Raw genomic sequence first — 27,451 nt, forward strand, 5'->3', positions numbered from 1 at the left:
ATAACGGGCATCAACTATATTTATACTGAAGGAAAAAGTGTTCTTCAAATACATCTGATTTCCTTATTAACCTAAGAGGGGAAAACAAGCCTTCCCAAGAAATTACTTCATGGCTTCCCCAAAGAGCCTCTAAAAGCGGTGGTCCAGCCTCCCAGTATCTTTGCCTCTCTGCTCTCTCTCCACTCTAATCTTCCGCAGTTCTGTCTGTCTCTTGGAGGGGGTCTCTACTTAATGTTTCCCAAGAATCCATCCTAAAGTCATATACCAAATTTGATAGAGATACGCACACACGATACACAGGTACTTTTAAAAGCGAACTCTGGATTGTCTTCCTGCAGAATTAATTGCAAAAAGCCGTGGTACCTCAGTTGTATGGGAACACAGAAAAAGAGTATTTCTCTACCTTGGGCATCAACCTTCCGAATCTCCCAAGGACATTATGAAAATACGAAAAAGTAAAATTTTTTCTTCTTATTCTCAATACAGTCACCACCTGTACGCCGTCCAGTAAACCTTAAAGCAGGTCAGCAGTTTATTTCTTTCTGTTTCTTTAAGACCGCAGGCGGGGGAGGGTGTTTTGCCCTCTTCCGAAATGGCTGCCCATGCTTCACACTACCTTTGCACACTTATCCAACGCAATTCAGGGACTTCCGCGGCGCAATATGGGGACTTGGCCGCGAGCGAGACTGAACCTCCCAGCGTGCTTTGCAGCCCGCCGTGCGGCCCGGCGTCTGGTGATGGGGAGCCTCTGGGGCACTCGGCCAGCCGATCTCTCGTAGAGGGTGCGGTTGAGCCGGGCGCCTGAGGCCTGGACGGCCACAAAGGGGGAAGATGGAAGCGTGGCGCTGTGTGAGGAGGGGCTACGGCCGCTGTGTAGTGGGGAGAGGCCGGTCAGTAGGTCCGGGCGGCGGGAGGGAGGAGGAAGGGGCGGGCGGCCCGGTGACCCGGGGCGGGGCGGGCTGGGAGGAAGGAGGAGGAAGAGGGTCGGGGCGGTGGTGCGGCGGGGACGAGCCTCTGGAGATCCCGAGGGATAGGTAATCCCGGCGCTGGGCCGGCGAGGACCCGGACCCGGGGCCCCGGCGCGAGCGCGTCGGCCGCCGGCCGGGCTGCTGCCCTCGGGTCCAGGCTGGGCTGTGCAGCCCCGGCCCACTTCCCCCACCTCAGCCTCCGAGGCAGCCTGAGCCTCCGCGGCCCCGGCCTCCTTCCCCCCTGGCCCGGCCCCGCTGCACCTTCCCGAGGGCACGGTCCTCGGGGAGGCCGCCTGGCACCGTGGGACCCGGGGCGGGCTGACCCCGATGGAGGCGCGCGCGGCGGTTGGTTGGTGTGTTCCTGTCTCTCAAACTTGAGTCACTTGTAATACCAACCTTTACGACCATTAACCAAATTCTCGTTCGCCCTTGTGTTATTTACTCCATATTTTTCTTGACTCACTTTTAAAAAGCACGTTGATAAGTGCTGCCTACATTAAGCGCATGTCTAGCCCTAAGCAGTTATCTGCGAAATCTTGGCCTTGATGTACTGATTGTTGTTATTATTATTACACTTTAAAATAAATCCTTAGATATTTAAAAAATCAAAAAGATTAATCTTGTACCGTATGACAGCGACTGGTATACCACACATGGGAAGCACTGCACTGTATTATTACATAAGTTATGGGGATTGGGTTTTAACTCCTATAGTCCTGGGACTTGCTGACAATTCCGTTCAACAGTGTTTTTTTTTGAGTACCAGCTGTGTGCCAGGCACTTGGTGAGAAACTGGGATTTAAATGATTAAGAAAATTCTGGCTTTGAAGGAGCTCACCGTCTAAGAGGAAAAGACGTTTCTATCAGTGTGTGGTGAAAGTAGGTTTACAGTTGTGAGTACTTGAAACACAGTTTATTCCTTTATTATTTACTAATTATTGTATTCTTTCCCATATGGACAACTGTAAACCTACTCTTGCCCTACCCTGTAAGTAACTACAAATATTGAAGTACAAGTGTTATACTTCAATATGGTAGCTTATTAGGATGCAAAATGTATTGAGCCAAGTGCCCAGATTTCTCTTTCAGAGTTATCACAAAGCAGGATAGTTTGCTCATGTCATGCCTTTAAAGACTTACAATTAAGTTGAATTTAGAACAATTTGAAAATGCATAAACTATAAAAATACCTAATAAAAATGTTTAATGTTAAAATGAGAACATAACATATAAAAGTGAAATAACAAAATACACTTTAAGCAAAATTCCTTTGGTAATGGAAGTGGGCATTATTTACACTACCTTGGAAAAATATCTCTAATGAATTCTGGAGGAAAGAATAGAAGTCCTCAGTTCTAATATTTTGCCAGAATAGTAAAGTAAGATGAAGTTGATGCCCAAGAGTGCCTGAGAGCAACATATCCATTCAACTTTGAAGCTATTTTGGATGATAGTTTAAATTGGTGCTGTTGGGTTTGGAGTTTTGGTTCATTCCTAGTAAATAATCTCTGTCTTCATTTCCCTCAAAGAGAAGCATGCTTTTTAAAAGGGAGGGAAAAATAAATTTTCCACGTACTGATTAGCAAGTGAGATAATTTTATGAAGTTGTGATAGCTTTTTGTTTTCTTAGTTATACAAATGTTTGGAAAATAAAGCCTTAGTATTAAAAACTGTTCAGAAACATCTTTTTACTCCAAACCAAGTTGGAAGAGTGATTCACTTTAGTCAGTTTATATGTTTAAGTATCATGTTTGTTGTGGATTTTATTTGTCCATTGAGTTTTATTAGATGCTAGAAAGCTAATCTGAATTACCAGTTTGATGGTTGATCTACCTTCTCAGTTGAACTGTGGACTTTTTGAAGTGTGTGGTGTTTTGAGAACCTGGTAGATTTTGTTATGTGTTTATAGAGTACCATTCATAGTTGTTTAGGGAGAATATTGAGATACTGCTCTAATAATGAAATCGTGGCTGCTTTTCCCACATCTTTTACGGATTTCGAAGTTAGATTTTAAATAGTAGACTTTGTCTTCCCTTGAGGAAACAGATTTGGATTTTGTGTGCTGTAGCTGAACCTGAAGCGGTGCCTCAAGGAGTGTATTTATTTCTTTTAGATACCCCATGTTACCCCATCACCAGAAGAGTTTGGGCAGAGACTGGACCACACCGTGGGAGAATCTGCAAAGATGTTGCTGGAACAGACATATTTCTAGTTGTATGAGGTGGCCTGGACATTATTCTCGTGCTCCTTACCCCTACTTCAGTAGTAGGCATTTTTCATTAAATTGGAGACCACCTTGTTTGTTTGAGTCTAGAACTCAGTTTCAGTACTGGAATTGGAGACCTGACAACCTGAGCCAGACATCTTTGATTCATCTCTCTAGTTACATCATGAACTCTGAGGGAGATGAGCCTTCATCAAAACGAAGAAAACACCAAGGTAAAGGTGACGTTTATCTTGGTGTGGAAATAGACATAAGCCATAGGCCAATTGAAACTTTCATATCTAATTCTCAGGAAAACCTCCTGCAGGTTTTAGAGGTATTTGGTGTTTATTTTTTAGCCAGTAATTTTTCTCTTAGGAAAAAAATTTTTAAATGAAGTTTTTATTTTCATCTTTAATTGTATATTTCTGGCAGTAAAAATAGAAGTGATTCTGCATATAGAATAAGATGGAAAAGAAAGGAGGACTCGATTAAAACATTAAGTTTAAGAATAATTTTCGAGTCCAGTGTTTTTGAAACAAAAGTTCTTAGACTTCTTTTTTTACTTTTTGTGAAAGAGACAGAATGAGGGACAGATAGGGACAGATAGGCAGGGAGGAAGAGAGATGAGAAACATCAATTCTTCATTGCATCTCCTTAGTTGTTCCTTGATTGCTTTCTCATATGTGCCTTGACCTGGGGCTACAGTAGAGCCAGTGACTCCTTGCTCAAACCAATGACCTTGAACTCAAGCCAGCAACCTTGGGCTTCAATCCAGTGACCTTTGGGCTCAAGCCAATGACCATGGGGTTATGTTTATGATCCCACGCTCAAGCCAACGACCTCGGGATTTCAAACTTGAGTCTTCTGTGTCCCAGTCCAAAGCTCTATGGACTGTGCCACTGCCTGGTCAGGCTAAAGGTTCTTAGACTTCTTAGAAATTGGTAGCTGTATTATTGAAAGTCCACAGATCTGTAAAACTAAATTTCATGTTTTCATTTTTAAGCTAACTTTTAAAAATAAGGCAAAAGGATTTTCTTCAGTAGAAACAATCATAAAGATGTCTTCTTGCAGAATAGAATTTTAGCTTACTAAGTCTGTATTGTTCATACTTGGGTTTGTAGATACAGTCTTGAGTCTATGGGACATTTTATCATTTAAAACATCTCATTCAACTTGAAGAAAAAGTTTTTTCTAGATATACTGGTTATTTCTCTTTTTCTGTTACTCTTTTTCCTCTGAACAATTGGCGAGACTCCCTCTGTGCTGCCAGTCCTGCCCCCACCTCCCCTACAAGGGTATAAGTAGAATTTGGAATTGTTTTTCTTATGAGTTGTGGTTTTCAGTGAAGGTAATGCCTTTGAAGATGATTGAAAGTAGGCTGTGTTGGTGTTAATGTGTAAGGAGCAGACATAAGTTAGTCAGAAGAAGACATCCATAATGAGTGTCACCTGGAAGTCAGATCTAGAAGATTAGTTAGTGCTCTTTTAAGAAGAAATTCTAAGTGTTCAGAAGTGAAAATCTGTGTAGTACTTAATCACAGCTTGCATTTATAAACATATTTGAAGGAATGAACGGTTTATTTAGTGGCACTAACATTAGGTTTCTAAGAACAATCTGTAATCTATAAATCTAGGGCAGTATGATATCAGGTTGCTTTTCATTCATGTATTCATTGTCCACGAGGTCAGCACACTTCTCTTTTGTTTGGCCTTTTGTAAATCTGGTAGCTGTCAAGTGGAGTTGTGCCACAGTGACACAAGCCTGGGCTTAGGAACCACCCCCTGCTGTTATTCTGCTGTACCACTAATTGTGTGAACTTGGACGGGTTACTGAACCTCTCTGCTCCTTGGTTTTCTACTGTAAAATAACGCTTGCTTTTAAAGCCTGTTGATGAAATGAGATGCAAAGTGCCTGGCACACTGTTGGCTTCATAGTAGGTACTCAGAAAATTGTGGTGGTGGTGCTTTCCCTTTCACAGATGGGGAATTACATTCTACACACTTATAAACCTGGATTGCAACCTGACTTTCTATGTGTCCATTCTTCCTAGGTATTGTGAATAAGGAAAATGCTCTTCGTTAAGCCATATTTGTGACTTCCGGTATTTCACTAATACTTTTCAATCAAGAGAACAGCATTCCTAATTTGCCTATCACTTTAAAGTGGTATTTGAAGGATTTGTGTGACACAATTATGACTTTTTATTTAGGCACCCTAGAACCCTGATCAGGCCTATTGCTTACTTTCTTTGATTCATCTGTCTTCTCTGCTGTGATCACCTTGTTCTCCTGACATGGAAGGTATATAAGCTTTTGTAGTATGAATTTTTATGTTGTGAAGTATGTGAAGGCCACAGACTATTTATATTTACTCCATCAGTAGTTTTCAAAATATGTTCCTCGAAATTCTAGTGTTCGAACACGTTTCTGTATGTTTACTCAAAGCAGTCATAGGATAAATGTTTATCCCATCATACCAAGGATGGATAGTCATGGCATGAAAAGTAATGCCGAAGGGCTGTACAAGCTCTGGAAGGCCACTGTATTGGTGGGATTTTAGGCTTTGTAATGGGTGAAATGAAAACCTTCAGGCAGGAAAAGGGAGAGATGCTAAGGCTGAGATCTTTTTATGTTATCAACTCATGCTTAGAATTCCATCTTTAAGTCATTTTCTCAACATTCTTCCCATTTCTTGTTTTCTCCTTCATTTGAGTTCTAGATTCTGTAAAAGTTGCAGTTTTCTTCATTGCTTCCAGGGCAGTTAGAGAATGCCCTTTAATGGTGGGGTGAGGGAGACAAGATCAAAGGCGAAAACTATATATATGGTGGTCGTTTCTAAATGGAGGACTGCCTATAATTGCAAAATCTCATGCTTTTTGGTTCTCTTTTCATCACTTTTTCAGGGTACATGATGTCTTTCAGAATAGAAACCATCACACATTCCTGGTTGCTGCATGCTAGGTTGGTCAGCCAGCCATTATAATTCACCAGCATTCTGTAACTGTTACATTTAACTTTTGCTTTGGTATGCATTAAAAAGATTTCTTTTGTTCATTTTGTTGCCATTGTTTCACTTCAGTGTTTTAGACACTAAATATTGCTATATTGTCATTATATGCAGACTTCTGAGATGAGCTGTTTTTGTAACTTAGTCACTGGATGATCTTATCTTACTAATAGAGAATAAAATATGTGAAATGATCTTATTGGAAAGCCAGCTGTGACGTACAGATGTGTTACTATGGTTGCAAACTTGCCAAGCCCAACTGTGGCAGAGCCACTTCCTAACCCCAAAAAAGTGAGAAATCATGACCCTGTGTAGTCTTAGTTTTATTAGCACACACTGCTAGCCTCCAGAATGACTTGCTAGATCAGGGGTCCCCAAACTTTTTACACAGGGGGTCAGTTCACTGTCCCTCAGACCGCTGGAGGGACGGACTATAAAAAAAACTATGAACAAATTCCTGTGCACACCGCACATATTTTATTTTAAAGTAAAAAAACAAAACGGGAACAAATACAGTATTTAAAATAAAGAACAAGTAAATTTAAATCAACAAACTGACCACTATTTCAATGGGAACTATGGGCCTGCTTTTGGCTAATGAGATGGTCAATGTGCTCCTCTCACTGACCACCAATGAAAGAGGTGCACCTTCTGGAAGTGCGGTGGGGGCGGATAAATGGCCTCGGGGCTGCATGCGGCCTGCAGTTTGGGGACCCCTGTGCTAGATCCTTTTAAACCTGTTCTGTACCTTTTGTTCAGTTAATATATAATTTTACAGTCTTTTAATCAGTTTGATGACAGCTTGTGGTTAGTGCTCCATTGTCATTTCCTAGTGGAAAACTGTGTGTTCATTGCCTATGGAAATTCTTAAAAGGCAAGAAAAAGCTTTTATAGTATATAGAAAAACTAGTCTCTTTTTAAAGTTAATTCTTTGTATTTTGTCCAATATGTTTTAATAGGCATCATAAAACGGCATTGGGAATATATGTGTAACCATAATAAAGAAAAAACGAAGATCCTGGGAGAGGAAAATGTTGACCCTAAATATGAAGACAGTGAGAACAAGTTTGACTTCTCAGTGATGTCCTATAATATACTTTCACAAAATTTATTGGAAGATAATTCACACCTCTATAGACACTGCCAGCGGCCAGTATTACACTGGAGTTTTAGGTTTCCCAATATTCTGAAAGAAATTAAACACTTTGATGCAGATGTAAGTGCAAAATATCAAAACTCTTCACACAAGAAAAAACTAGGTTAAATGATTTGTGAACTTAATGGTTTTCTCCTTTTTGTTTGATAAAAGGAAACAAAATATACTATTTGTATATAAACAAAATATATTCTTTTCTCCTTTTTGTTTGATAAAAGGAAACAAAATATATATTATAGATATAGTGATGTAACAGTTTTTAGCAAGGTATCATGTCTTAGAAAATCAATTTGCTGATGGCTGTTTGTAGAAAAAAATCATCTCACTTTTCAGGGGGTGAACACAATAAATACCATGTACAGATATGTATTGAAGAATTGGGCACCTGAAACCTGTATAATTACGTTAACCAGTATCACCCCAATAAATTCAATAAAGAAAAAAACACTAGCCGAAAAAAAATCCAATTTTAAAAAAGAACCAAAAATTTTAAGTATTGGTCTATTCTATGATAGGAACTGACCATATATTAAGCATTCCAGTAAATATTTCCTTTCATTTTAAATTTAAATAATTCATGCAAAAGTGAGTCTAGATAATAATATTCAGAGAAATCACCTCCTAAAAAAGGACAGAGGATTTAGTACTAATAAACATGTGAATTCAGGGAAAATATTCTGACATGTAAATTATAAATATTTTCTTGGGGGATACCAATTTTGAATAGTAAGAAAGCTACATGTGATTGAATGCCAGGGTTTGGAGGATTGATCTAATTTGGAAACATTAATTTGATCTGTAAGTTATAAAAAAAAAGCATTTTTATTTCAATTTTCATCAGGCTTTCAAATTTTAGAAGCCTGTTTCTAGAGATGGAAGCACCTGAAAATTCATGTTTACATCTGTTTTAATCCAAGTCTTTTTTTTTATTCCAAGGTACTTTGTTTGCAAGAAGTTCAAGAAGATCATTATGGAACAGAGATCAGGCCAAGTTTGGAATCTCTGGGTACAATGTAACTTTTATTTTAGCCAAATTTACTTTGGAAGATTGGTATGTTGTTAAAGCATAACTTGCTAACAAAGAAATGTGGCGTATTTGGGCCAGAAATCTTAATTTTGAAAAATTTAATACCTATTTTAAAAGATCAGAAAAATATTGAGGTATTTCAAGTGGAAACTTTTGTGTTGATACATAATTTTAATTCAAAGGAAAAGGTGTGTAAGAATCTTTTAATGGCTTTCTTTCCAGGAGTTGCTTTGCCCATCACTAGACCCCTAGGATCCTGAACTTCTTGAAATCAGGGAGCATTCTGTCTAGGTCATCATTATAACAGTGCTTACCAGTGCCTAATGGATAGAAACTAAAAACCTCTGTGAAGAGCAAACACTTCTAAAAACAGGTTATCTATTTGAGAAATGCTGCCTACTTTGCATTCATTCATTCAGGAAATATTTTTTAAATGTGTGCATTTTATGTAAGACCAACACTTTTTTTTTTTTAAATTTTTCTTTATTTATTTATTTTTTACAGAGACAGAGAGTGAGTCAGAGAGAGGGATAGACAGGGACAGACAGGAACGGAGAGAGATGAGAAGCATCAATCATTAGTTTTTCATTACGCGTTGCAATACCTTAGTTGTTCATTGATTGCTTTCTCATATGTGCCTTGACTGCGGGCCTTCAGCAGACCGAGTAAACCCTTGCTGGAGCCAGCAACCTTGGGTTCAAGCTGGTGGGCTTTTCCTCAAACCAGATGAGCCCTCACTCAAGCTGGCAAGCTCAGGGTCTTGAACCTGGGTCCTCTGCATCCCAGTCCAACGCTCTATCCACTGCGCCACCGCCTGGTCAGGCAGGAAATATTTTTTGAGTGCCTGCTGTACACCATGCAGTGTTCCAGGCAGTGGGGTTACACTAGTGAGCAAAACAGATAACAAGTCTCTGCCCTTGTTGAGTGTACTTTCTAGTGGAGAAAGGCTGACAATAAACCAGATAGATGAATGTGTATAGTTAATTAAGTAATGATAGTTAGAATAGCAGGAAAGTGAAATGGTCAGATTTTAGTTGTAAACAAATGATCAGAGAAGGTGACATTTGAGCAAAGACAGGCCATGTCTAGAGCATTCCACACTGTGGAAATAGTAAAGGAAAGGCCCTGAGGTTGGAGTTCCTTAAGGCAGATGAGCAGGGTAGTGTGTGGCATAGAGCAAAGGGGAAAGAGGTAGAGGCAAAAAGGTCAGAGGTACATGGTGGTTATATTATTATAAAGCCCTACTGACCTTGTCATGACTCACTTTTACTAGGATGGAAATGAGAATGTGATAATGCACATTAGTGTATTTGACAAGTCCGCCAATAAAGAGACCTATTAGACCCAGTTCCAAACTTTTTTGATTCCAGCATTTGTTAACATGCTACTTACTAATGTTTTACAAAATACACTTTGGTAAACATCAAAATATTAGCTATGTTTTGCCGTGTGTGTGTGTGTGTGTGTGTGTGTGTGTGTGTTTAAAACAGTTCCTTGTTTTGAATTTCTTTCTTATAGGTTATCACTGTGAATACAAGATTCGGACAGGAAGGAAACCGGATGGCTGTGCCATTTGCTTCAAACATTCCAAATTTTCACTCTTATCAGTGAGCCCAGTGGAATTCTACCGCCCTGATGTTCCTCTGTTGGACAGAGACAATGTTGGATTAGTGTTACTCTTGCAGCCCAAAATTCCAAGTGGTGCCTCTCCTGCAATCTGTGTAGCTAACACACATCTTTTATATAATCCAAGGCGAGGTGACATTAAACTGACCCAACTGGCAATGCTTCTGGCAGAGATTTCCAGTGTTGCCCATCAGAAAGATGGCAGCTTCTGCCCTATTGTTATGTGTGGGGACTTTAATTCTGTTCCTGGTTCTCCGCTCTATAGTTTCATAAAGGAAGGAAAACTGAATTATGAAGGACTTGCCATAGGAAAGGTAAGTGTTCACTTCATCATTATTGGGAGGCAGACTTAGTCCTCTGTTCATTGTAATGTGAGGCTGACTCGTTATCACAGGGCTGTTTGAAAGCCCTGGATGATCCAGGACCCTTGCTTTACCAAGTTATAACGTCCCATGACTACTAATAAGTAATAATATCCACTTGGTTGAGTTTTAGCTTTTCCATCTATTTGTGGCAATATTCTGCTTGGAGGAATTAGCAGGCAGCAAAGAATCCAAAGTGGGTGAGAAGAAAAGAACATTGACGGACATGACTACTTCATAAATAAGAAACTCCTCACTAGGTTTCAGAATAGAATTTTGAATACTATATTTGAGCAATACAGTTAGCAAAACAGTAATTTAATATTTCTTGTATAATTTTCCTTTACATAACGACAAATATTTTAATTCCTTAGCCAAGTCTGATTTATCCCAGTCTTATTTTCATTGTGCTTTCCTCTGCTTGCCTTTGATCATTCGGTATTCAGTATATTTAGCCAAAATGAGTTTTCACCACTGACTTGAATGATAGTTTAGAATTTTATGAGCTCATCTTTCTTAGTATTTTTTATAATATTGCAAATAGCTAAAAAGGAGGGGCAGTATTAGTCCAAAGCTATAAATCATTTAGATGTCAGAATTAGAGAAAAGCACGTAGAGAAAAAGGTTGCTATTTTTATGTAAGTATTAAGTGCTTTCTGCACTATATTTGAACAAGATTTTATAAGCATAACACAATATAATGAATAAAATAATATTTACCATTCTTAGAGTCCCTTTCATTAAGCCATAAATTTTTCAATACATAAACTATTTAAAATCTCACTTAAGGTACCTGTTGAAATTTTGTTTAGGTATCTGGCCAGGAACAGTCTTCACGGGGACAAAGAATTTTATCTATTCCAATTTGGCCCCCAAACCTAGGTATCTCACAGAACTGTGTGTATGAGGTACAGCAGGTACCAAAAGTAGAAAAGACAGGTAAGTGTTTACAATGCATTTTGGCAGTCTTCTTCATAATTCTTTCCCTTTGAACATAAAACTAAATTTTTAAAAAGGTAACATCTCAGGAATAAATATTCATATATAAAGAGTTGTTAAGAGTTCTTTTTTTATAGAAGAGTTCTTTTAAAAAGAGCTTACCTTTTTAAAGTTGAACTCCCAAAATTATCTTTGCATGTATTACTTGCACGTTGCTTTGTATTTTATGTTTGCCATTTCTGGAGATCATCAAAACAGTTTTCAGGAGGAAACATTTAACTAGGCATCTGTCTAAACTAGGTATGTCTTCAATACTGTTCCTAAAGTGAAAGGACTATATTAAGGCAAACTAGAACAAAACAAGTCATTGATGATATTAAAATACGTGTTTTTCTTTGTTTTTACAGACAGTGATCTGACACAAACACAGCTAGATAAAACGGAAGTGCTGGTGACAGCTGAAAGGTGAGTTCTGGAAAGCAACAGGAGACATTAGCTGACATAAGTAAAATATCATTTCTCAAAACTTATTTTTTTACAAAAGTAAAAAAAGTGAAGATGATATTCTGTGCTGGTGGAAAATGTTGGCTCTTAAGTCATATAGGCCCAAATATCAATGTGACTGCTGCGTTTTAGCTGTGTGGTTTTGAGCAAGAATCTTTGCATCACTAAGGTTCTGTTTCCTTATATGTAATTCGTGTTGTTGTGAGGATTAGATGAGACAAAGCATGTGAAGCTGCATGTCTGACATCCAGTAAGTACTGGAAGTAAACAGCTTGTCTATGGACTTGGACCAGCTCTTGCTCTTTCAAATTTACTTCTGTTACAGAGATCAAGGTTTCAGAAAAACATCTGAGATTTCAAGATTTTTAACCTCCTTTGACTTACTGGGTCTGAAAACAATCTATAGGAAAATTGGTCCAAAAAAGAATATGTTAGTATGAAAGATAATTATTTATACATATCTTAAATTACAGGGAAAGGTCATCAGAGGTAGAAGGGTGAAGATGCCCAGATTCCTAAGTATTAAAAAAGCATGAGCCTGACCAGGTGGTGGTGCAGTGGATAGAGCGTCGGACTGGGATGCGTAGGACCCAGGTTCGAGACCCCGAGGTCGCCAGCTTGAGCACGGGCTCATCTGGCTTGAGCAAAGCTTACCAGCTTGGATCCAAGGTCACTGGCTCAAGCAAGGGGTTACTCGGTCTGCTGAAGGCCCGCAGTCAAGGCACATATGAGAAAGCAATCAATGAACAACTAAGGTGTCGCAATGCACAATGAAAAACTAATAATTGATGCTTCTCATCTCTCTGTTCCTGTCTGTCTGTTCCTATCTATCCCTCTCTGACTCTCTGTCTCTGTAAAAAAAAAGAAAAAAAATCATGAATGCTTGGGGCTCTGGTTGAGAAACATGGATTTTAGTAAGACAGATGAACGAACACTTCAACACTTCAATCTTTTTTTTTTTTTTTTTTTTTTAGTGAGAGAGACAGAGAGCAGAGGGAGGGATAGACAGGAAGGGAGAGAGATGAGAAGCATCCGTTCTTTGTTGCAGCACCTTAGTTGTTTATTGATTTCTTTCTCATATGTGCCTTGACCTGGGGGCTACAGCAGAGCGAGTGACCCCTTGCTCAAACCAGTGACCTTGAACTCAAGCCAGCAACCTTGGGCTTCAAGCCAGCGACCTTTGGGCTTAAGCCAACGACCATGGGGTCATGTCTATGATCTCATGCTCAAGCCAGCAACCCTATGCTCAAGCCAGTTGCATACGTGCTCAAGCCAGTGACCTTGGGGTTTCTAACCTAGGTCCTTTGCGTCCCAGGCCAATGCTCAATCCACTGCACCACCACCTGGTCAGGCTCAATCTTGTGTTTTGGGGGAATTTCTTAATGTCTTGTTTTATACACTGCTCACAAAAATTAGGGGATCAGGGAATGTGCAGCCAGTACTTTCAGCCTTTTGTATAGTACATTTTCACCAATGAAATAAAAGTTGGTTTTGCATCTCATTTGCATAATTGAATAACTTTGACTTGTCCTTTGCTTTTCTGATGTTCTTATTTAATTTAAAAAAAATCAAATGCTTCTTTTTATTATCACTTCATAATCATTTTGAAATATCCCCTAATTTTTGTGAGCAGTATATCATGGCTCTTATAGTTTAGATTTTGTTTTTACATTTAAGTTTAGGGACCAATTATAATCCCTCTCACTGTGTTTTCTTTTTTCTTTTTTTTTTTTTACAGAAACAGAGAGAGAGTCAGAGAGAAGGACAGATAGGGATAGACAGGCAGGAATGGAGAGAAATGAGAAGCATCAATCATCAGTTTTTCATTGTGACACCTTAATTGTTCATTGATTGCTTTCTTATAAGTGCCTTGACCGTAGGCCTTCAGCAGACCGAGTAACCACTTGCTCGAGCCAGCGACCTTGGGTCCAAGGTGGGGAGCTTTTTGCTCAAACTAGATGAGCCTGCGCTCAAACTGGCGACCTCGGGGTCTCGAACCTGGGTCCTCTGCATCCCTGTCTGATGCTCTATCCACTGCGCCACTGCCCGGTCAGGCTCACTTCTTTTTCTTCTGTTTTATTTTGTATTCCTTGTTTTGAGAAATTGTTTCCTATGAGAATCTAGCAAGAAAGGAAGAAGTTTTTTTATTAGTTTTTAGAAAAGGAATATTTAAAAATTTCATAATTAAACCATTCAAATATAGTCAAAATTTTCCTGAGTAAGGTTAATAAAATGGTTAAAGTTGATAGTGAAATAAGAGTTTGCAGAAAAATATGGTGCCTCTGACATCAACAGTCTGGCGGATTCTAAGTGGCATTCCTAAAGAGCATTTTGATTTTCTTTCTAAAAAACAAAAAAAAACCCATACACAGTACAGGCATACCTCAGAGATATTTCAGGGTCAGTTACAGACCACTGCAGTAAAGTGAAATCTCAATAAAGCAAGTCTCACAATTTTTTTTTTTTTTTGGTTTTCCAGTGCATATAAAACTTATGTCTACAATATACTGTAGTCCAGGGGTTAGGAACCTATGGCTTGCGAGCCAGATGTGGCTCTTTTGATGGCTGTATCTGGCTTGCAGACAAATCTTTAATAAAAAAATAATAATGTTAAAAATATAAAACATTCTCATGTATTACAATCCATTTCCTACCACTCATGTTCATGGTTGCGGGTGGCTGGAGCCAATCACAGCTGTCCTCCGGGACAACACCAAGTTTTTATTGGATAATGCTTAACATACAGGGGTCATTGTATGACTCTCACGGAATTACATTTTAAAATATGTAGCATTCATGGCTCTCTCAGCCAAAAAGGTTCTCGACCCCTGCTGTAATCTGTTAAGTGTCCGATAGCATTATATCTAAAGTTTACATACCTTAATTTTAAAATACTTTATTGTTAAAAAATGCTAACCATCATCTGAGCCTTTAGTAAACATAAGCTGTTTGCTGGTGGAGGGTCTGGCCTCAATGCTGATGGCTGCTGACCAATCAGGGTGCTGGTTGCTGAAAGTTGAGTGGCTATAGCAATTTCTTTTTTTTCTTTTTCTTTTTTTTTCCATTTTTACAGAGACAGAGAGAGAGTCAGAGAGAGGGATAGACAGGGACAGACAGACAGGAACGGAGAGAGATGAGAAACATCGTCAGTTTTTCATTGCGACACCTTAGTTGTTCATTGATGGCTTTCTCATATGTTCCTTGACCGCGGGCCTTCAGCAGACCGAGTAACCCCTTGCTTGAGCCAGTGACCTTGGGTCCAAGCTGGTGAGCTTTGCTCAAACCAGATGAGCCCGTGCTCAAGCTGGTGACCTTGGGGTCTCGAACTTGGGTCCTCCACATCCCAGTCCAATGTTCTATCCACTGCGCCACCGCCTGGTCAGGCAAGCAATTTCTTAAAATAAAATATAATAATGAAGTTTGCCATGTTGCTTTACTCCTCCCTTCATGAACAGTTTCTCTGTAGCATGTGATGCTGTTTGATAACATTTACCCACAGTAGAATTTCTTTCAGTATTAGAGTCAACCTCTCAAACTCTGCTGCTACTTTAGCAACTAAGTTAATGTAATGTTCTAAACCTTTTGTTGCCATCTCAACAATCTTCACAACATCTTCACCAGGAGTAGGTTCTGAATGATGGAACCTCTTTTCTTGTTTATCTATAAGAAGCCAGTCCTCATCCGTTTAAGTGTGACCATGAGACTGCAGCAATTCAGTCACATCTTCAGCCTTCACTTCTAGTTTCCTTGCTATTCCCACCACATCTGCAGTTCCTTCCTCCACTGAATCATTGAGCCCCTCAAAGTCATCCAAGAGGGTTAGAATAAACTTCCAAATTCCTGTTAATACTAATATTTTGACCTCTTCCCATGAGTCACGAATGTTCTTAATGGCATCTAGAATAGTGAATCCTTTCCAGAGGTTATCAGTTTACTTTACCCAGCTCCATCAGAGGAATGAATCACTATCTATGATAGCTGTAGCCTTCTGAAATAGATTTCTTACTAAGACTTGAAATTCGAAATCCCTCTGACTCATGGGCTGCAGAATGGGTGTTGGATTAGCAGGCATGAAAACATTGATCTCATTGTACATGTCCATCAGAACTCTGAGACCAAGTATATTGTCAATGAGCGGTAATATAAGGTCTACCGGAAAGTTCTGTCTGTTTCTATCACAACAAGTTTTGACATGTAAGCACGTGTTTATTTGGCGCATGTGTGCCTTTCTATTTTTATCACTTCATGTATACATACTGATGTAGCAGATTAACTAAAACAAAGTTGATTCACATTAGTCTTATGTGTGAAGCGATAGTGTACCCATGGCTACTGATAAAGTTTATTTATGCCACTGTATATTTATAAATTTCAACAAGGAAGAAATGCTACAGAAGCATGTAGAAATTTATTGAAAGTGTTTGGTGAAGGTACAGTTTCTGATAGGACATGCAGAAGATGGTTCAAAAAATTCAAAACAGGTGATTTCGATCTTTCTGATAAGCCACGTTCTGGGCGACCATCTTTGATCGATGATGATGTTGTTAAGACCATGTTGGAGCAAGATCCTTTTCTGACAACATCGGAGATCGCAGAAAGGCTTAATTCAGCTCAGCAAACCATTTCGGACCATATTCGGAAGATAGGATTGTTGTGGAAATATTCAAGATGGGTGCCATATGAATTAAGTCAGAAGAATTTGTATTTTGTTTTATTCCAAAAACGGACAGAACTTTCCGGTAGACCTTATATTTTGAAGGACTTTTTTTTTCTGAGCAGTGTCTCAACACTGGGCTTAAAATATTCTGTAAACTGCCTGACCTGTGGTGGCACAGTAGATAAAGCATCGACCTGGAACCCTGAGTTTGTCAGTTCGAAACCCTGGGCTTGCCTGGTCAAGGCACATATGGGAGTTGATGCTTCCTGCTCCTCCCCACCTTCTCTCTTTCTCTCTCTCTCTATCCCTTCTCTAAAATGAATGACTAGAATCTTTTAAAAAATTCTGTAAACCATGTTGTAAACAGGTTTGCTGTCACCTAGACTTTGTTGTCCCATTTATAGAGTACAGGCAGAGTAGATTTAGCGTAAATCTTAAGGGCCTTAGGATTTGGGGGGATGGTAAATGAGCATTGGCTTCAACCTGAAGTCACCAGCTGTATTTGCCTCTAACAAGAGGGTCAGCCTGTCATTTGAAGCCAGCCATTGACTGCTCTCTAGCTATGAAAGGCCCAGATGCATCTGTTTCCATTAGAAGGCTGTTTCGTCTACAGCAGGGGTCCAGTTTTACACAGGGGGGCCAGTTCACTGTCCCTCAGATGTTGGAGGGCCGGACTATAAAAAAAACTATGAACAAACCCCTATGCACATATCTTATTTTAAAGTAAAAAAACAAAATGGGAACAAATACAATATTTAAAATAAAGAACAAGTAAATTTAAATCAACAAACTGACCAGTATTTCAATGGGAACTATGCTCCTCTCACTGACCACCAATGAAAGAGGTGCCCCTTCCGGAAGTGCGGCGGGGACTGGATAAATGGCCTCAGGGGGCCGCAGTTTGGGGACCCCTGGTCTACAGTGAAACTCTGTTTAGTGCATCCGCCTTCCTTCATTGTCTTAGCAGGATCTTCTGGATAAGCTGCTGTAGTTCTTATGTCAGCATTGCTGCGCCATCTTGCACATTTATGTTGTGGGGGCAGCTTCTTTCCTTAAACCCCGTAAACCAACCTCTGCTCATTTCAAACTTTTCTCCTGCAGCTCCCTCACCTCTCAGTCTTCACAGAATAGGGGAGAGTTAGGGCTTTGCTCTGGATTAGGTTTTGGCTGAAGGGAATGTTGCGGCTGGTGTGATCATCCAGACCACTAAAACTTTCTCCATATTAGCAATGAGGCTATTTTATTTTCTTATCCATGGGTTCACTGGAATAGCAAGCACTTTTAATTTCATTCAAAAACTTCTCCTTTGCATTCACAACTTGGCTTTTTGGTGCAAGAGGTGCAGCTTTCTGCCTGTCTTGGCTTTCAACATGACTTCACTAGGCTTGGTAATTTCTAGCTTTTGATTTAAAGTGAGAGACATGCGACTCTCCCTTTCACTTGAACATTTAGGGGCCATTGTGCAGTTGTTGATTGGCCTAATTTCAGTGTTGTGTCTTAGGAACAGGGAGGCCCAAGGAGAGAGGTGGGCAATGGACAGTCAGTAAAACAACACACATTTATCAGTTAAGGTAGCCATCTTATGTGGGTGCAGTTTGTGGCACCTTAAAACTATTACAATAGTAACATCGAAGATCACTGATCACAGATCACCATGACAAATATAATAGTATTTGAAAAGTTAAAAATATTACGAGAATTACCAAAGTGCGACACAGACACGAAGTGAGCAAATGCTGTTGGAAAGTCACTGATGGACTTGCAGGGTTGTCACAAACTTTTATTTTGTGAGAAATGTAACATCTGCGAAGCCCAATAGTGAAGCACAGTAAAATGAGGTATGCCTTTACGTTGTCTTAGGATATGTGTTCATTAGTAGGAGGAGGCTTCCAAATAACAAATCACATGAGTATATTGAACTCCCCCACCCCATGTTTCACAGCCTTGTTGATGGGTTTTGGATAGCACCACATGAACAAATGCCAAATTGTGATTTCATCTATTTTAGTAAAGCTTGTCCTAATGTCTGGCTTTGTCTGGAAATTAAATGAAAAAGTCCTTTAATAGGAAGAATTATAAATTATGAAAAACTTGATAAATGGTAAACACTTTCTCTTTTCAATTTAGGTTATCTTCATACTTACAGCACCATTTCAGCTTGTCGTCTGTTTATTCACATTATCTTCCTGACACTGGAATCCCAGAAGTGACCACGTGTCATTCCCGAAGTGCCATCACCGTGGACTATATTTTCTATTCTGTGGAAAAGGAGGATGTTGCCGGGCAGCCAGGTAAAGAAAGCATCTGGTCTTCAATTCTTCATGCGACGCAGTAACTGAAACCTCAGGCTGCAGCTGACAGAGTCAGCTGAACATCCAGATGAGGTTCTGGATTTAGACATTAAAGAGGTATTGTATTTGAATAAATCAGTTAATCACCTGCTGAAGATGGAGGCAGTGAAACACCTCAAAGCAGATTAGTACCTAAGACTTATAACCTCAGCTCTAACCTGCAGTCCAGTCACCCTCTGAGTTTAGGTCTTTCCTATTGCCCTTTGGCTTTCCTTGCTCTGAATTTACTGTTTTCTTGTGCCACTAGCATCATATAGTCGGTACTTAAATTCTGCGGCCACACATTGCCTTCGATACTTCCAACAATAGACAGTTTTGTCTGTTGACCTTGGAATATTGGGTTTTCTGGAAAGAGAAGTCCATGACTGTGTTTTCAAAAAGCAAAGGTGATAAAACACTTTTCTTCACATGATTCAGTGAAAATAAGGCTTTATTAATCAAAGGATTTAATGTGGAGAAGATGCAGTTTCATGTAAGTGGAAGTCAAAAAATACCATTCAGATAACTTTGATAGTACAAAATGTGTTGTCTTTTCTGATTTTGCCATTTATCTCTTGCATTGTTTTGTGCTACTTTTATTCTCCCCTTTTCCCTTTATTTTTTCTTCCTACTGAGGATAACCTTATAAATAATACTCAAGAGATGGCTTACTCCTCCCCATTAGATTAACTCTACAAAATGGGCCTGCTACTTGGAATTTGTATATATTGTGGTTCTGGTGGTTGTCATGCAGTAACTGGTCACTAGGTGGCAGAAGTATATCATGGACCAGCATCTCAAATTTTAACATTAAGAGCACGTCCTTTTCTACTTTACTACTTGTGGGTACCTGAATCTCTGGGGCCAAATTATAAATTCTCCAGTCACCTTATAAATTTCCTACTTAGCTGTGGCTGTGTCTGTGGTTTTATATAACTATAGAATGGTTAATGGATGAATTTATTATACAGTTATCCATCTCAAATTACTCTTAACATTCTTATTACATAGATATTTTAAAAATCTGGAACTTCTTTGTATTTGATAATTATAATCAGGTTACATGAATAAATATTTAGTCATATTCCAAAAACTTTTTTTAACAACTTATATTAGTAAAAATGTAATCATATTCTTAAAATTGCTTCATAAGTAGACTTCCAGAGGGGTCTCAAGTTCTATCGTCGTTTAGAAAAAAACACTTGTGTGATTAATTCATTATAACCTATTGACACAGTTCCACCAAATGTTTGTTTCTTTAATATAGGAGCTGAAGTTGCTTTGGTTGGTGGCTTGAAGCTTCTAGCTAGACTGTCACTTCTTACAGAACAAGACTTATGGACTGTTAATGGACTTCCGAATGAAAATAACTCTTCAGATCATCTGCCTTTATTGGCTAAGTTCAGACTTGAGCTCTGACTCTTTGATTACATATAGACTTTTCAATTGGTATTCTTTTTCAAAGACTGTAAAATTGTTCTTAGGAGTTTGCATGTTTATTTTTGCGCTGTGGAGTTTCTGAAGAGGTTATGTTAAACGCTTGGAACAGTTATCAGAAGAAAAAAGTTTACAACAGTTTTCTTTTTTGATAATGAAAGAATATTTTCCTGACGGGTGAGATCTAAATGCTCTTTATTGTAAAAGAATTGTAAATATTTTTTATTCTGAATTCCAGTAAAAATAGACAAGTGATTTTTAAATATAGTGCATATTCTTTAGTCCTCTTAGTAAAAAAATTCCATGTCATGTTTTTGGCAAGTTTTACAGTAGATTCCCAAGTATCTTTGAGTTCTCGCAAACCCCAACTCATTTACTTTCCAGAAGTCCTGGTTTCATTGTGAGGACCATATGTTTGTTGAGTTCTAATTAGTTCATCTCAAAAATCATTGGGTCATTCACAAGTATCCAACCATTTTAGTTTGTTTGGAGGTGGGGGGAGCTTCATAATGCTTTTTAAAATTGTAGCTTATTTAATCCATCTTGTTACTCCGCTGAGACATGTCATTCACCTGCATTTTGTTATGGACCTAAATTAGGTCACCGAAACTGATAGGCTGAGGTACATCACACAGGTCTACTCTTCCATCATGTAACCGACAGACCATTACAGGAGGCACAGGTGGGGGTTATGCCTTTGTTTCCCTAGCAATTGTTTTTCGTTTTTCTATTCAGTTTCGAGAAAGGATCCCTGGGCTGGGGAGATATTTTATTTTAGTGAACCAATGCTATAGAAATTTGTTTTATTAGGAAACTTGTCTTTGGAACAAAGTGGCAGCTATAAGAGTATTTTTGTTTTGCCTCAGAAATTTGAGGAAGCCAGCAAAAGTCCAGTGGGGAGATACTAACTTGGAGACCTAATATTCTTTAGTCATTTTTACTGTTTTAGTGGTTTTGTCTCTAAAATGTGTTTTCTTTTATCGTGATGCAGCAGTGGGAGATAGTGCTGACTTTTTATAAAGTGGATAAAAGGGTGTCTAATAATCCTGCAGTTGGCTCTATGTGAGTGTTTGAATCAAAAATTTTTAAACTTAAAAAATGAATTTTCTTTTTTTAGACAGGGAAATCAAAAAATTATGTGCATTTTTACTAAGTAATTTTATATTAAATTATACTGAATTATAAAAGTTTTTACAGTGGTTTTTCTGAATAGAATGCTTCATTTTAAATTAGAAAGCAGTAGCTATACTTTAAAAGTTTTTGTACTAAAGTACTTACTGCCATTCTTTTAATAAAGCAAAATAGATGAATATCCCAAAAAAGCATGTGAATCATAAGGATTTGCCTAGTAAAAATTATAATAAGCAAATACTTTTAAATGTTCAGTTTCTCACTTTGGGGGTTTTTTACTTACAGTATTAACTCTAGTTTTAGGATTTCCCACATTTTCTAGTCACAATTTTCAGAACATTATAATCTGTCCGAATTAGCAGATATTGTCATCATCAACTAATAACAGACAGTGTAATTATTCCCTTTTAGTTTTAGGGAAAAAATGAAAATTCAGTGGTTACTGCTTTTCGTTGTGTGAGTTTATTAACAAATAACTTTATATATAGATTATTATTGACAAATTAATATCCCTGAAAACCTCTGTGGATATTTAATTCCTTTTCTATTCTGATGATTATATTGCGATTTTAGGCCCTTTTCATGTGCTTCAGTTTGAGAGAGTTAATCCATAAAATTGCTTTGTACTTTAGCTTATAGAATGAAGTATTAGTTTGTGGACTGGAGGCCAAAGGGTCACTGTAACTTTTTTCACAAATTTTTTTAAAGCTCCACTAAAATTAATACCCATTTGTCTTTACTTTTTTGGTCAGAAATGTTGGGAACTGTTGGAGGCTAGTATTTACCTGCCAAAAGCAATTAAATCTGTCTAATTGCTGAAACCAAGTCTCCCACAACCTCAGATGCTATACTATCCAAGTTTTAAATGGAAAAGGATAGTGTGGAGTAATGCAATTTTGGTTTGACTGTTCTTTTTGTTATCAAGATAATATGCATGTTTTAAATCTTGTCCTTTTTTTTTTTAATTTAGCAACTGTCTGCTTTTAACCCTTTGCTTTCCTAAAAAACTAAGTTAGAATCCAGAGAGTTTAAGGAATTGGGGAAACATGTCAAGTCATTTGCACTTTGTACTTGTAAATAAATTACCTAATAAATTATTACACTAGTACATCTGCCTGAAGGTTTCTTGGTAGGAGTACTGATCTGTGTAAGCTGGCCTGTTGCCTCTTCTAAAGTATTCCATTACCGTCTCAGCCTTTATTACTGAGGCGGATGCTAAATTATAATTGAATTGAGATGTGCCAATATAGAGTCTGAAAACTGTGGAAGACAACAAGGCTGAGAGAATGGCAAATTAGCTTACTAGGGCAAGTATATAGTAAATGAACGAGAAAAAAATCACATCAACTTACATTTTGTTTTTTATTATTATTTTTTCATCTTACATTCTTAGAAGAAACACTATCCTGAAGTTTCCAGGATGGTTTTATTGAAGTTCCATGCTGTATAAACATACAAGTGATGAGAAAAACATTAACTTGAAACATGCACTATCTGGCATTCTCTAAAATACCATTATACAAGTTGTCATTTACTTAGAAAAATACCCACTAAAACATCACAGTTTTTTCTTTAAAGATTTAAAAAAAAATGTATTGGCCAGAACAAAGTCCAAGAGAATAAACAAGATTCTGAATTGTATGTCAAAAAAACTGTACAAGAGTGTACATAAAACTAGCTTATAAAAGCCTTGGGTATAGTAAGAATACTGAATTCAGATTTCCAAAGTTCTATTTACCAATATCTATTAATAAAATCCTTATGAAATAACTGACTTAGAAAAAGTGAAATGCTCATGATTTCAGAGTATATAGAAAATACTAAATATCACTTTCTGAAATAAAGTGTACTGAAAACAGCACTACATGTAGCCTAAAATCAAGGTTTCTGTCATTCATTTAAACTTTGCATGTGTTGCCATAATGGCTTAAGCATAAATGTCTCTTGCATTAATGACTTTTTCAAAACTAGATTATTCTTGTTCTTTTGCAATGTAGCCAATTTCAAAATCAATTTTGGGGGGTAAACCATATGATTTGTTTGTTTTGTCTAAATATTAAATTACTTCACTAGAATGTAGCAGTTTGGTTCCTTTCTCACAACTTTTAGAAATTAACATTCCATAGGCATTAAAAATAGAGTGACAACTAAGAACATGTTCAATGCATTTTCATGTTTCCGTGACTACTACTTGCTTTGGGGAAAATGAATCTTAAAATCAAGATGTTAGTGTGGAAGAAAGTAAGTTACTTAATTGAATCATCAAGCCAGTTGGCATTTTTAAGGCTTATACATCAGCATATTAGAAACACTTGTGTTCCGATTCCTTTCCCTTTTTTGTGGGAAACAAGAGGCCGTGCAACTATGGACTTTCCATATTGTAGCTGGGACAGTACTTAGGCAATTTCCCAAGCTCTTAGAATGACTGCAATGTTACAAGTAGTCTTTTTTTTTTTTTTTCATTTTTCTGAAGCTGGAAACAGGGAGAGACAGTCAGACAGACTCCCACATGCGCCCCACCGGGATCCACCCGGCACGCCCACCAGGGGCGGTGCTCTGCCCCCCAGGGGGCGATGCTCTGCCCATCCTGGGCGTCGCCATATTGCGACCAGAGCCACTCTAGCGCCTGAGGCAGAGGCCACAGAGCCATGCCCAGCGCCCGGGCCATCTTTGCTCCAATGGAGCCTTGGCTGCGGGAGGGGAAGAGAGAGACAGTGAGGAAAGCGCGGCGGAGGGGTGGAGAAGCAAATGGGCGCTTCTCCTATGTGCCCTGGCCGGGAATCGAACCCGGGTCCTCCGCTCGCTAGGCCGACGCTCTACCGCTGAGCCAACCGGCCAGGGCACAAGTAGTCTTCTTATTGGACATAATGAAGTTTCAGATTGATATACAGAAGATACATATTTTTATATATACCTGATATCTCAGAGTCAGTATTGTTTTCAGAATGAGAATGAAATGATCACTAACTAAACGTGACCGTGGGCTGCAAATGGGTTTGCTTTGTGAAGATATAAAAACAACTCATTTCAAACTCTGCCAACTGATAGTACTACTAATGAAGTGGTTAAGTTCAGAGTTTTTAACTTATGCTAATTTATTCTAATTGAGATGTGTACTTGTTCCTGTTCATGTAAAGGACATTAGACTTCCTTCTTTCCCAGCAATAACATTGATCTTTAGAGTAAAGTGAGTTCATGTGCACATGGCTAAAGGATGAAGTTACTTTATTTTCCACGTCACCCCTCAGGTAAAGAATCTGAATGAGCACATTCTCATTTTTTTTTTATAACTTCCTATAAACACCGCCAGGCAAAAAAAAGCCAGAGGGGAAACACTGAGACTGAAGTAATGCTTCTGTTGACTAGCAGACTTCCCTTAAAAATGGGTCTTTCAGTCTCGAGTTGGCATGGTTACTAAGATAAAATGAATGAAATAGAAGCTGTACTCTTGGTATGATAACAGGCAGAGCTGGGATGCTGTTAGAATTCTGTGTGATCTGCAGCCAGAAGTTACACTGCAACTACCACGGGCAGGCAGACAGTCATACTGCTGCAGCGACCAGTCACACTATCAGGTATGACACTGGACTTGCAGACATTTACAGAAGCATTCCATGCTTCTTTCATTCACTGCATTTTCCAATACCAGTTCCTAAATGTCATCAAGTCGTACTGAAAAGCAATGTAGAAGGGGCGCTATGTGAAACAAAATCCCATCACGCCCCATTTGGTCTTAATATAAGACATCAGAACCTGTCCCTAACAACGGTGAGTCCTTGAGCATCAAGGCCCAACACCGAGTTTAAAAATCAGATGAAATGTGAACAGAAGGAGTACCTGTTTCTCAAGACCTGCTGTTTCACTCCTGGCCTCGTTGCCTTTCTGAGTTTTGTTATTATCAGAGGTAATAGTCCTCCTGCTAAATTTTTCTAATACTGCATGACCACTTTGGCTTTTTGCTAGAGTCTGCAAAGTTTAAATGCTAGTGACAGAACATAGACTAGCTTCTGTACGTGCTTTTGTATTGTATTGTTTTGTTTTGAAAGAACAAAAACTGCTGTCATTGTATGTGTCAAGAAGTAACTCCAAGATCCTGAAAATGGTTTCCCGTATTGCCAGAAGAATTTCAGTGCTTTCTTGCAAAACACTTGCATATAATACCTTAAATATCATCACATGTATGCACCAGGAAAGAATTCCAAACTTTGTGGAGATCCCCATGGAAATACTGGGGTCACAATACAAATAGAATATAAAAAAACCCAAAACACCATTAAGTTTGCATATCTGATGTCAAGATGCTGAGGTAATATCGACAGCTTTTTAAAAAAAAACCCACCAACCGTTGCCTCTTATTGCTGCAAAAAACATTAATACTGATTGAGTTACCTTACTATATCAAAAACAGAAAGGGAGGATTTCATGAACATTTACTTTGTGAGGGATAATGTTGACAGCAAGTAAAAGAATGTTAGGAAATGGAAAAATAGAGAACTACAGTTCCGGTATTATCCTTTCTATCTGGAGTGAGGGAGACATTCCAACCCCAGCGGGGGTTATGACTTTAGCCTTTCCACGGCTGCCCCTTCATGAATTTTTTTACCTTCGTGAATTGTTTTCCGTTGTTACCACCCACTCAGATTCTGTTTCCAAGTGACTCCTTAAAAATAAAATCCACAAGTTCTTAATAAATAGTTGCAGTTCCTCCCGAAGACACTGGGTAAAGTGCAGAGAGAAGCACCACAGAAGCCCTCTTGCTGGCCGGTATGGCTTGCCTAAATTCGGATCTGATAGCCCACTTCATTCAGGGTGCTGAGGTCAGCCACCTTGCTTTCAGGCGGAGCAGGCCTAAGGGGAAGACAGGTGGGGGGCAGAGGGGATGGGACGGAGAAAGAACAGTTAGTATTTCCAGGGGCCACCTCAACTCAGTTTTCTTAACCCTGTGATATCTGCCCCCAGCCCACCCACCAGCCTCAACTCACAACTCGACTCTTGTTAAACCCACCTTTTCTAGGTCTTAAGGAACATTTTAATAGGCTTTTGATCTAGAGTTCAAAAATATACAGGTTGCTGAACAAGTTTATTCAACTTTAAATTTTTTTTTTTTATTTACTCATTTTAGAGAGGAGAGGGAGAGACAGAGAGAAAGAGAGGAGAGACAGAGAGAGAAGGGGGGGTGGATCTGGAAGCATCAACTCCCATATGTGCCTTGACCAGGCAAGCCCAGGGTTTTGAACCGGCGACCTCAGCATTTCCAGGTTGACGCTTTATCCACTACGCCACCACAGGTCAGGCCAAGTTTATTCAACTTTAACCCTGAATTTTATCACACTAACTTGTGAGCCTTGCAAGGGTCTAAGTCCCATATACTGAAAATCTGAGCCAAATTTTCCTTGAAACTGAAACCTTGTCTTCCTTGTGTTTGTGCCCTGGGGGAAGCCAGCAGCTCTAAGAAGTCTCAGCCAGCTGAGTCTGTTTTCTTTAAGACAGGGTCACTACTCCAGACTTGAATGTGTATTATCACGGTGCACCTTTGAGAATACATCTGAAAAAGCATGTCACTGCAAAATCATTCAATGAAAAAAACATCTCTTCCTTAAACACATTTCCTAAGACACTTTCCAATATACAACTACACGTAAGCATTTATGTGGCTTCCCCTCCCCCATGTACCCTACTTTTAGAAAATTAAGTGATCAAAAACTCACTTTTTCAAAGAATAAGCTTGAACTCATAAAGTCTTTGCCTTCCTAGAGCAATTAAAATATGATTTCCACACTACGTCTCCTGATATTGTAACTATGTAAGCATATATTTCTTACCCCATGGAAATGACATTTGCGCCTGACCTGTGGTGGTGCAGTGGATAAAGAAAGCGCTGACCTAGAATGCTGAGGTCTCCGGTTCAAAACCCTGGGCTTGCCGGGTCAAGTCCCATACAAGAAGCAACTACTACACATTAATGCTTCCAACTCCTCTCCCCCCTTTCTCGCTCTCTAAAATCAATAAATAAAATCTTTTTTTAAAAAAAGTTTGTGTTTAGCTGTTATTTCTAATGATCTGTGTGTGGCAGAGACTGTTAGTTTGCCCCTCAACATTCAT

The 27,451-nt window shown here is 38.8% G+C and overlaps 2 protein-coding genes across 9 annotated transcripts in view; one reads left to right on the forward strand and one right to left on the reverse strand.

Annotated features, from left to right (window-relative positions):
* Positions 1-653: 653 nt before the first annotated feature.
* On the forward strand, positions 654-22,457 carry ANGEL2 (angel homolog 2). Of its 8 annotated transcripts, none has more exons than XM_066261387.1 (9): positions 654-890; positions 3,082-3,407; positions 7,140-7,396; positions 8,273-8,342; positions 9,882-10,303; positions 11,164-11,290; positions 11,698-11,755; positions 18,579-18,742; positions 20,049-22,457. In XM_066261387.1, the coding sequence occupies exons 1-9, from the start codon at positions 832-834 to the stop codon at positions 20,198-20,200; spliced, it is 1,635 nt and encodes a 544-aa protein (XP_066117484.1). In that variant the 5' UTR covers positions 654-831; the 3' UTR covers positions 20,201-22,457. The 8 variants fall into 8 exon arrangements, with proteins under 8 accessions (XP_066117484.1, XP_066117490.1, XP_066117487.1 ...); XM_066261390.1 differs by having other exon boundaries at positions 657-849; XM_066261388.1 differs by lacking the exon at positions 654-890 and adding an exon at positions 960-1,321.
* A 1,742-nt stretch (positions 22,458-24,199) lies between these two features.
* VASH2 (vasohibin 2) overlaps positions 24,200-27,451 on the reverse strand; it is a 36,006-nt gene continuing 32,754 nt past the window's right edge. Inside the window, exon 7 of the mRNA XM_066261395.1 lies at positions 24,200-26,197. Within this exon, the coding sequence (XP_066117492.1) occupies positions 26,125-26,197 (73 nt within the window). The 3' untranslated portion in view covers positions 24,200-26,124. The remainder of the gene's footprint in view (positions 26,198-27,451) is intronic.

The sequence above is a fragment of the Saccopteryx bilineata genome, chromosome 2, assembly GCF_036850765.1.
Source record: "Saccopteryx bilineata isolate mSacBil1 chromosome 2, mSacBil1_pri_phased_curated, whole genome shotgun sequence".
Lineage (NCBI taxonomy): Eukaryota > Metazoa > Chordata > Mammalia > Chiroptera > Emballonuridae > Saccopteryx > Saccopteryx bilineata.

Bases quoted from the DNA above. Each gene is read 5' to 3' on its own strand.
- ANGEL2 (XM_066261387.1), top strand. From the start codon at position 832: ATGGAAGCGTGGCGCTGTGTGAGGAGGGGCTACGGCCGCTGTGTAGTG. The intron at 891-3,081 runs GTCAGTAGGTCC...TATTTCTTTTAG, and splicing joins TGTGTAGTGGGGAGAGGCCG to ATACCCCATGTTACCCCATC. The intron at 3,408-7,139 runs GTAAAGGTGACG...ATGTTTTAATAG, and splicing joins AAAACGAAGAAAACACCAAG to GCATCATAAAACGGCATTGG.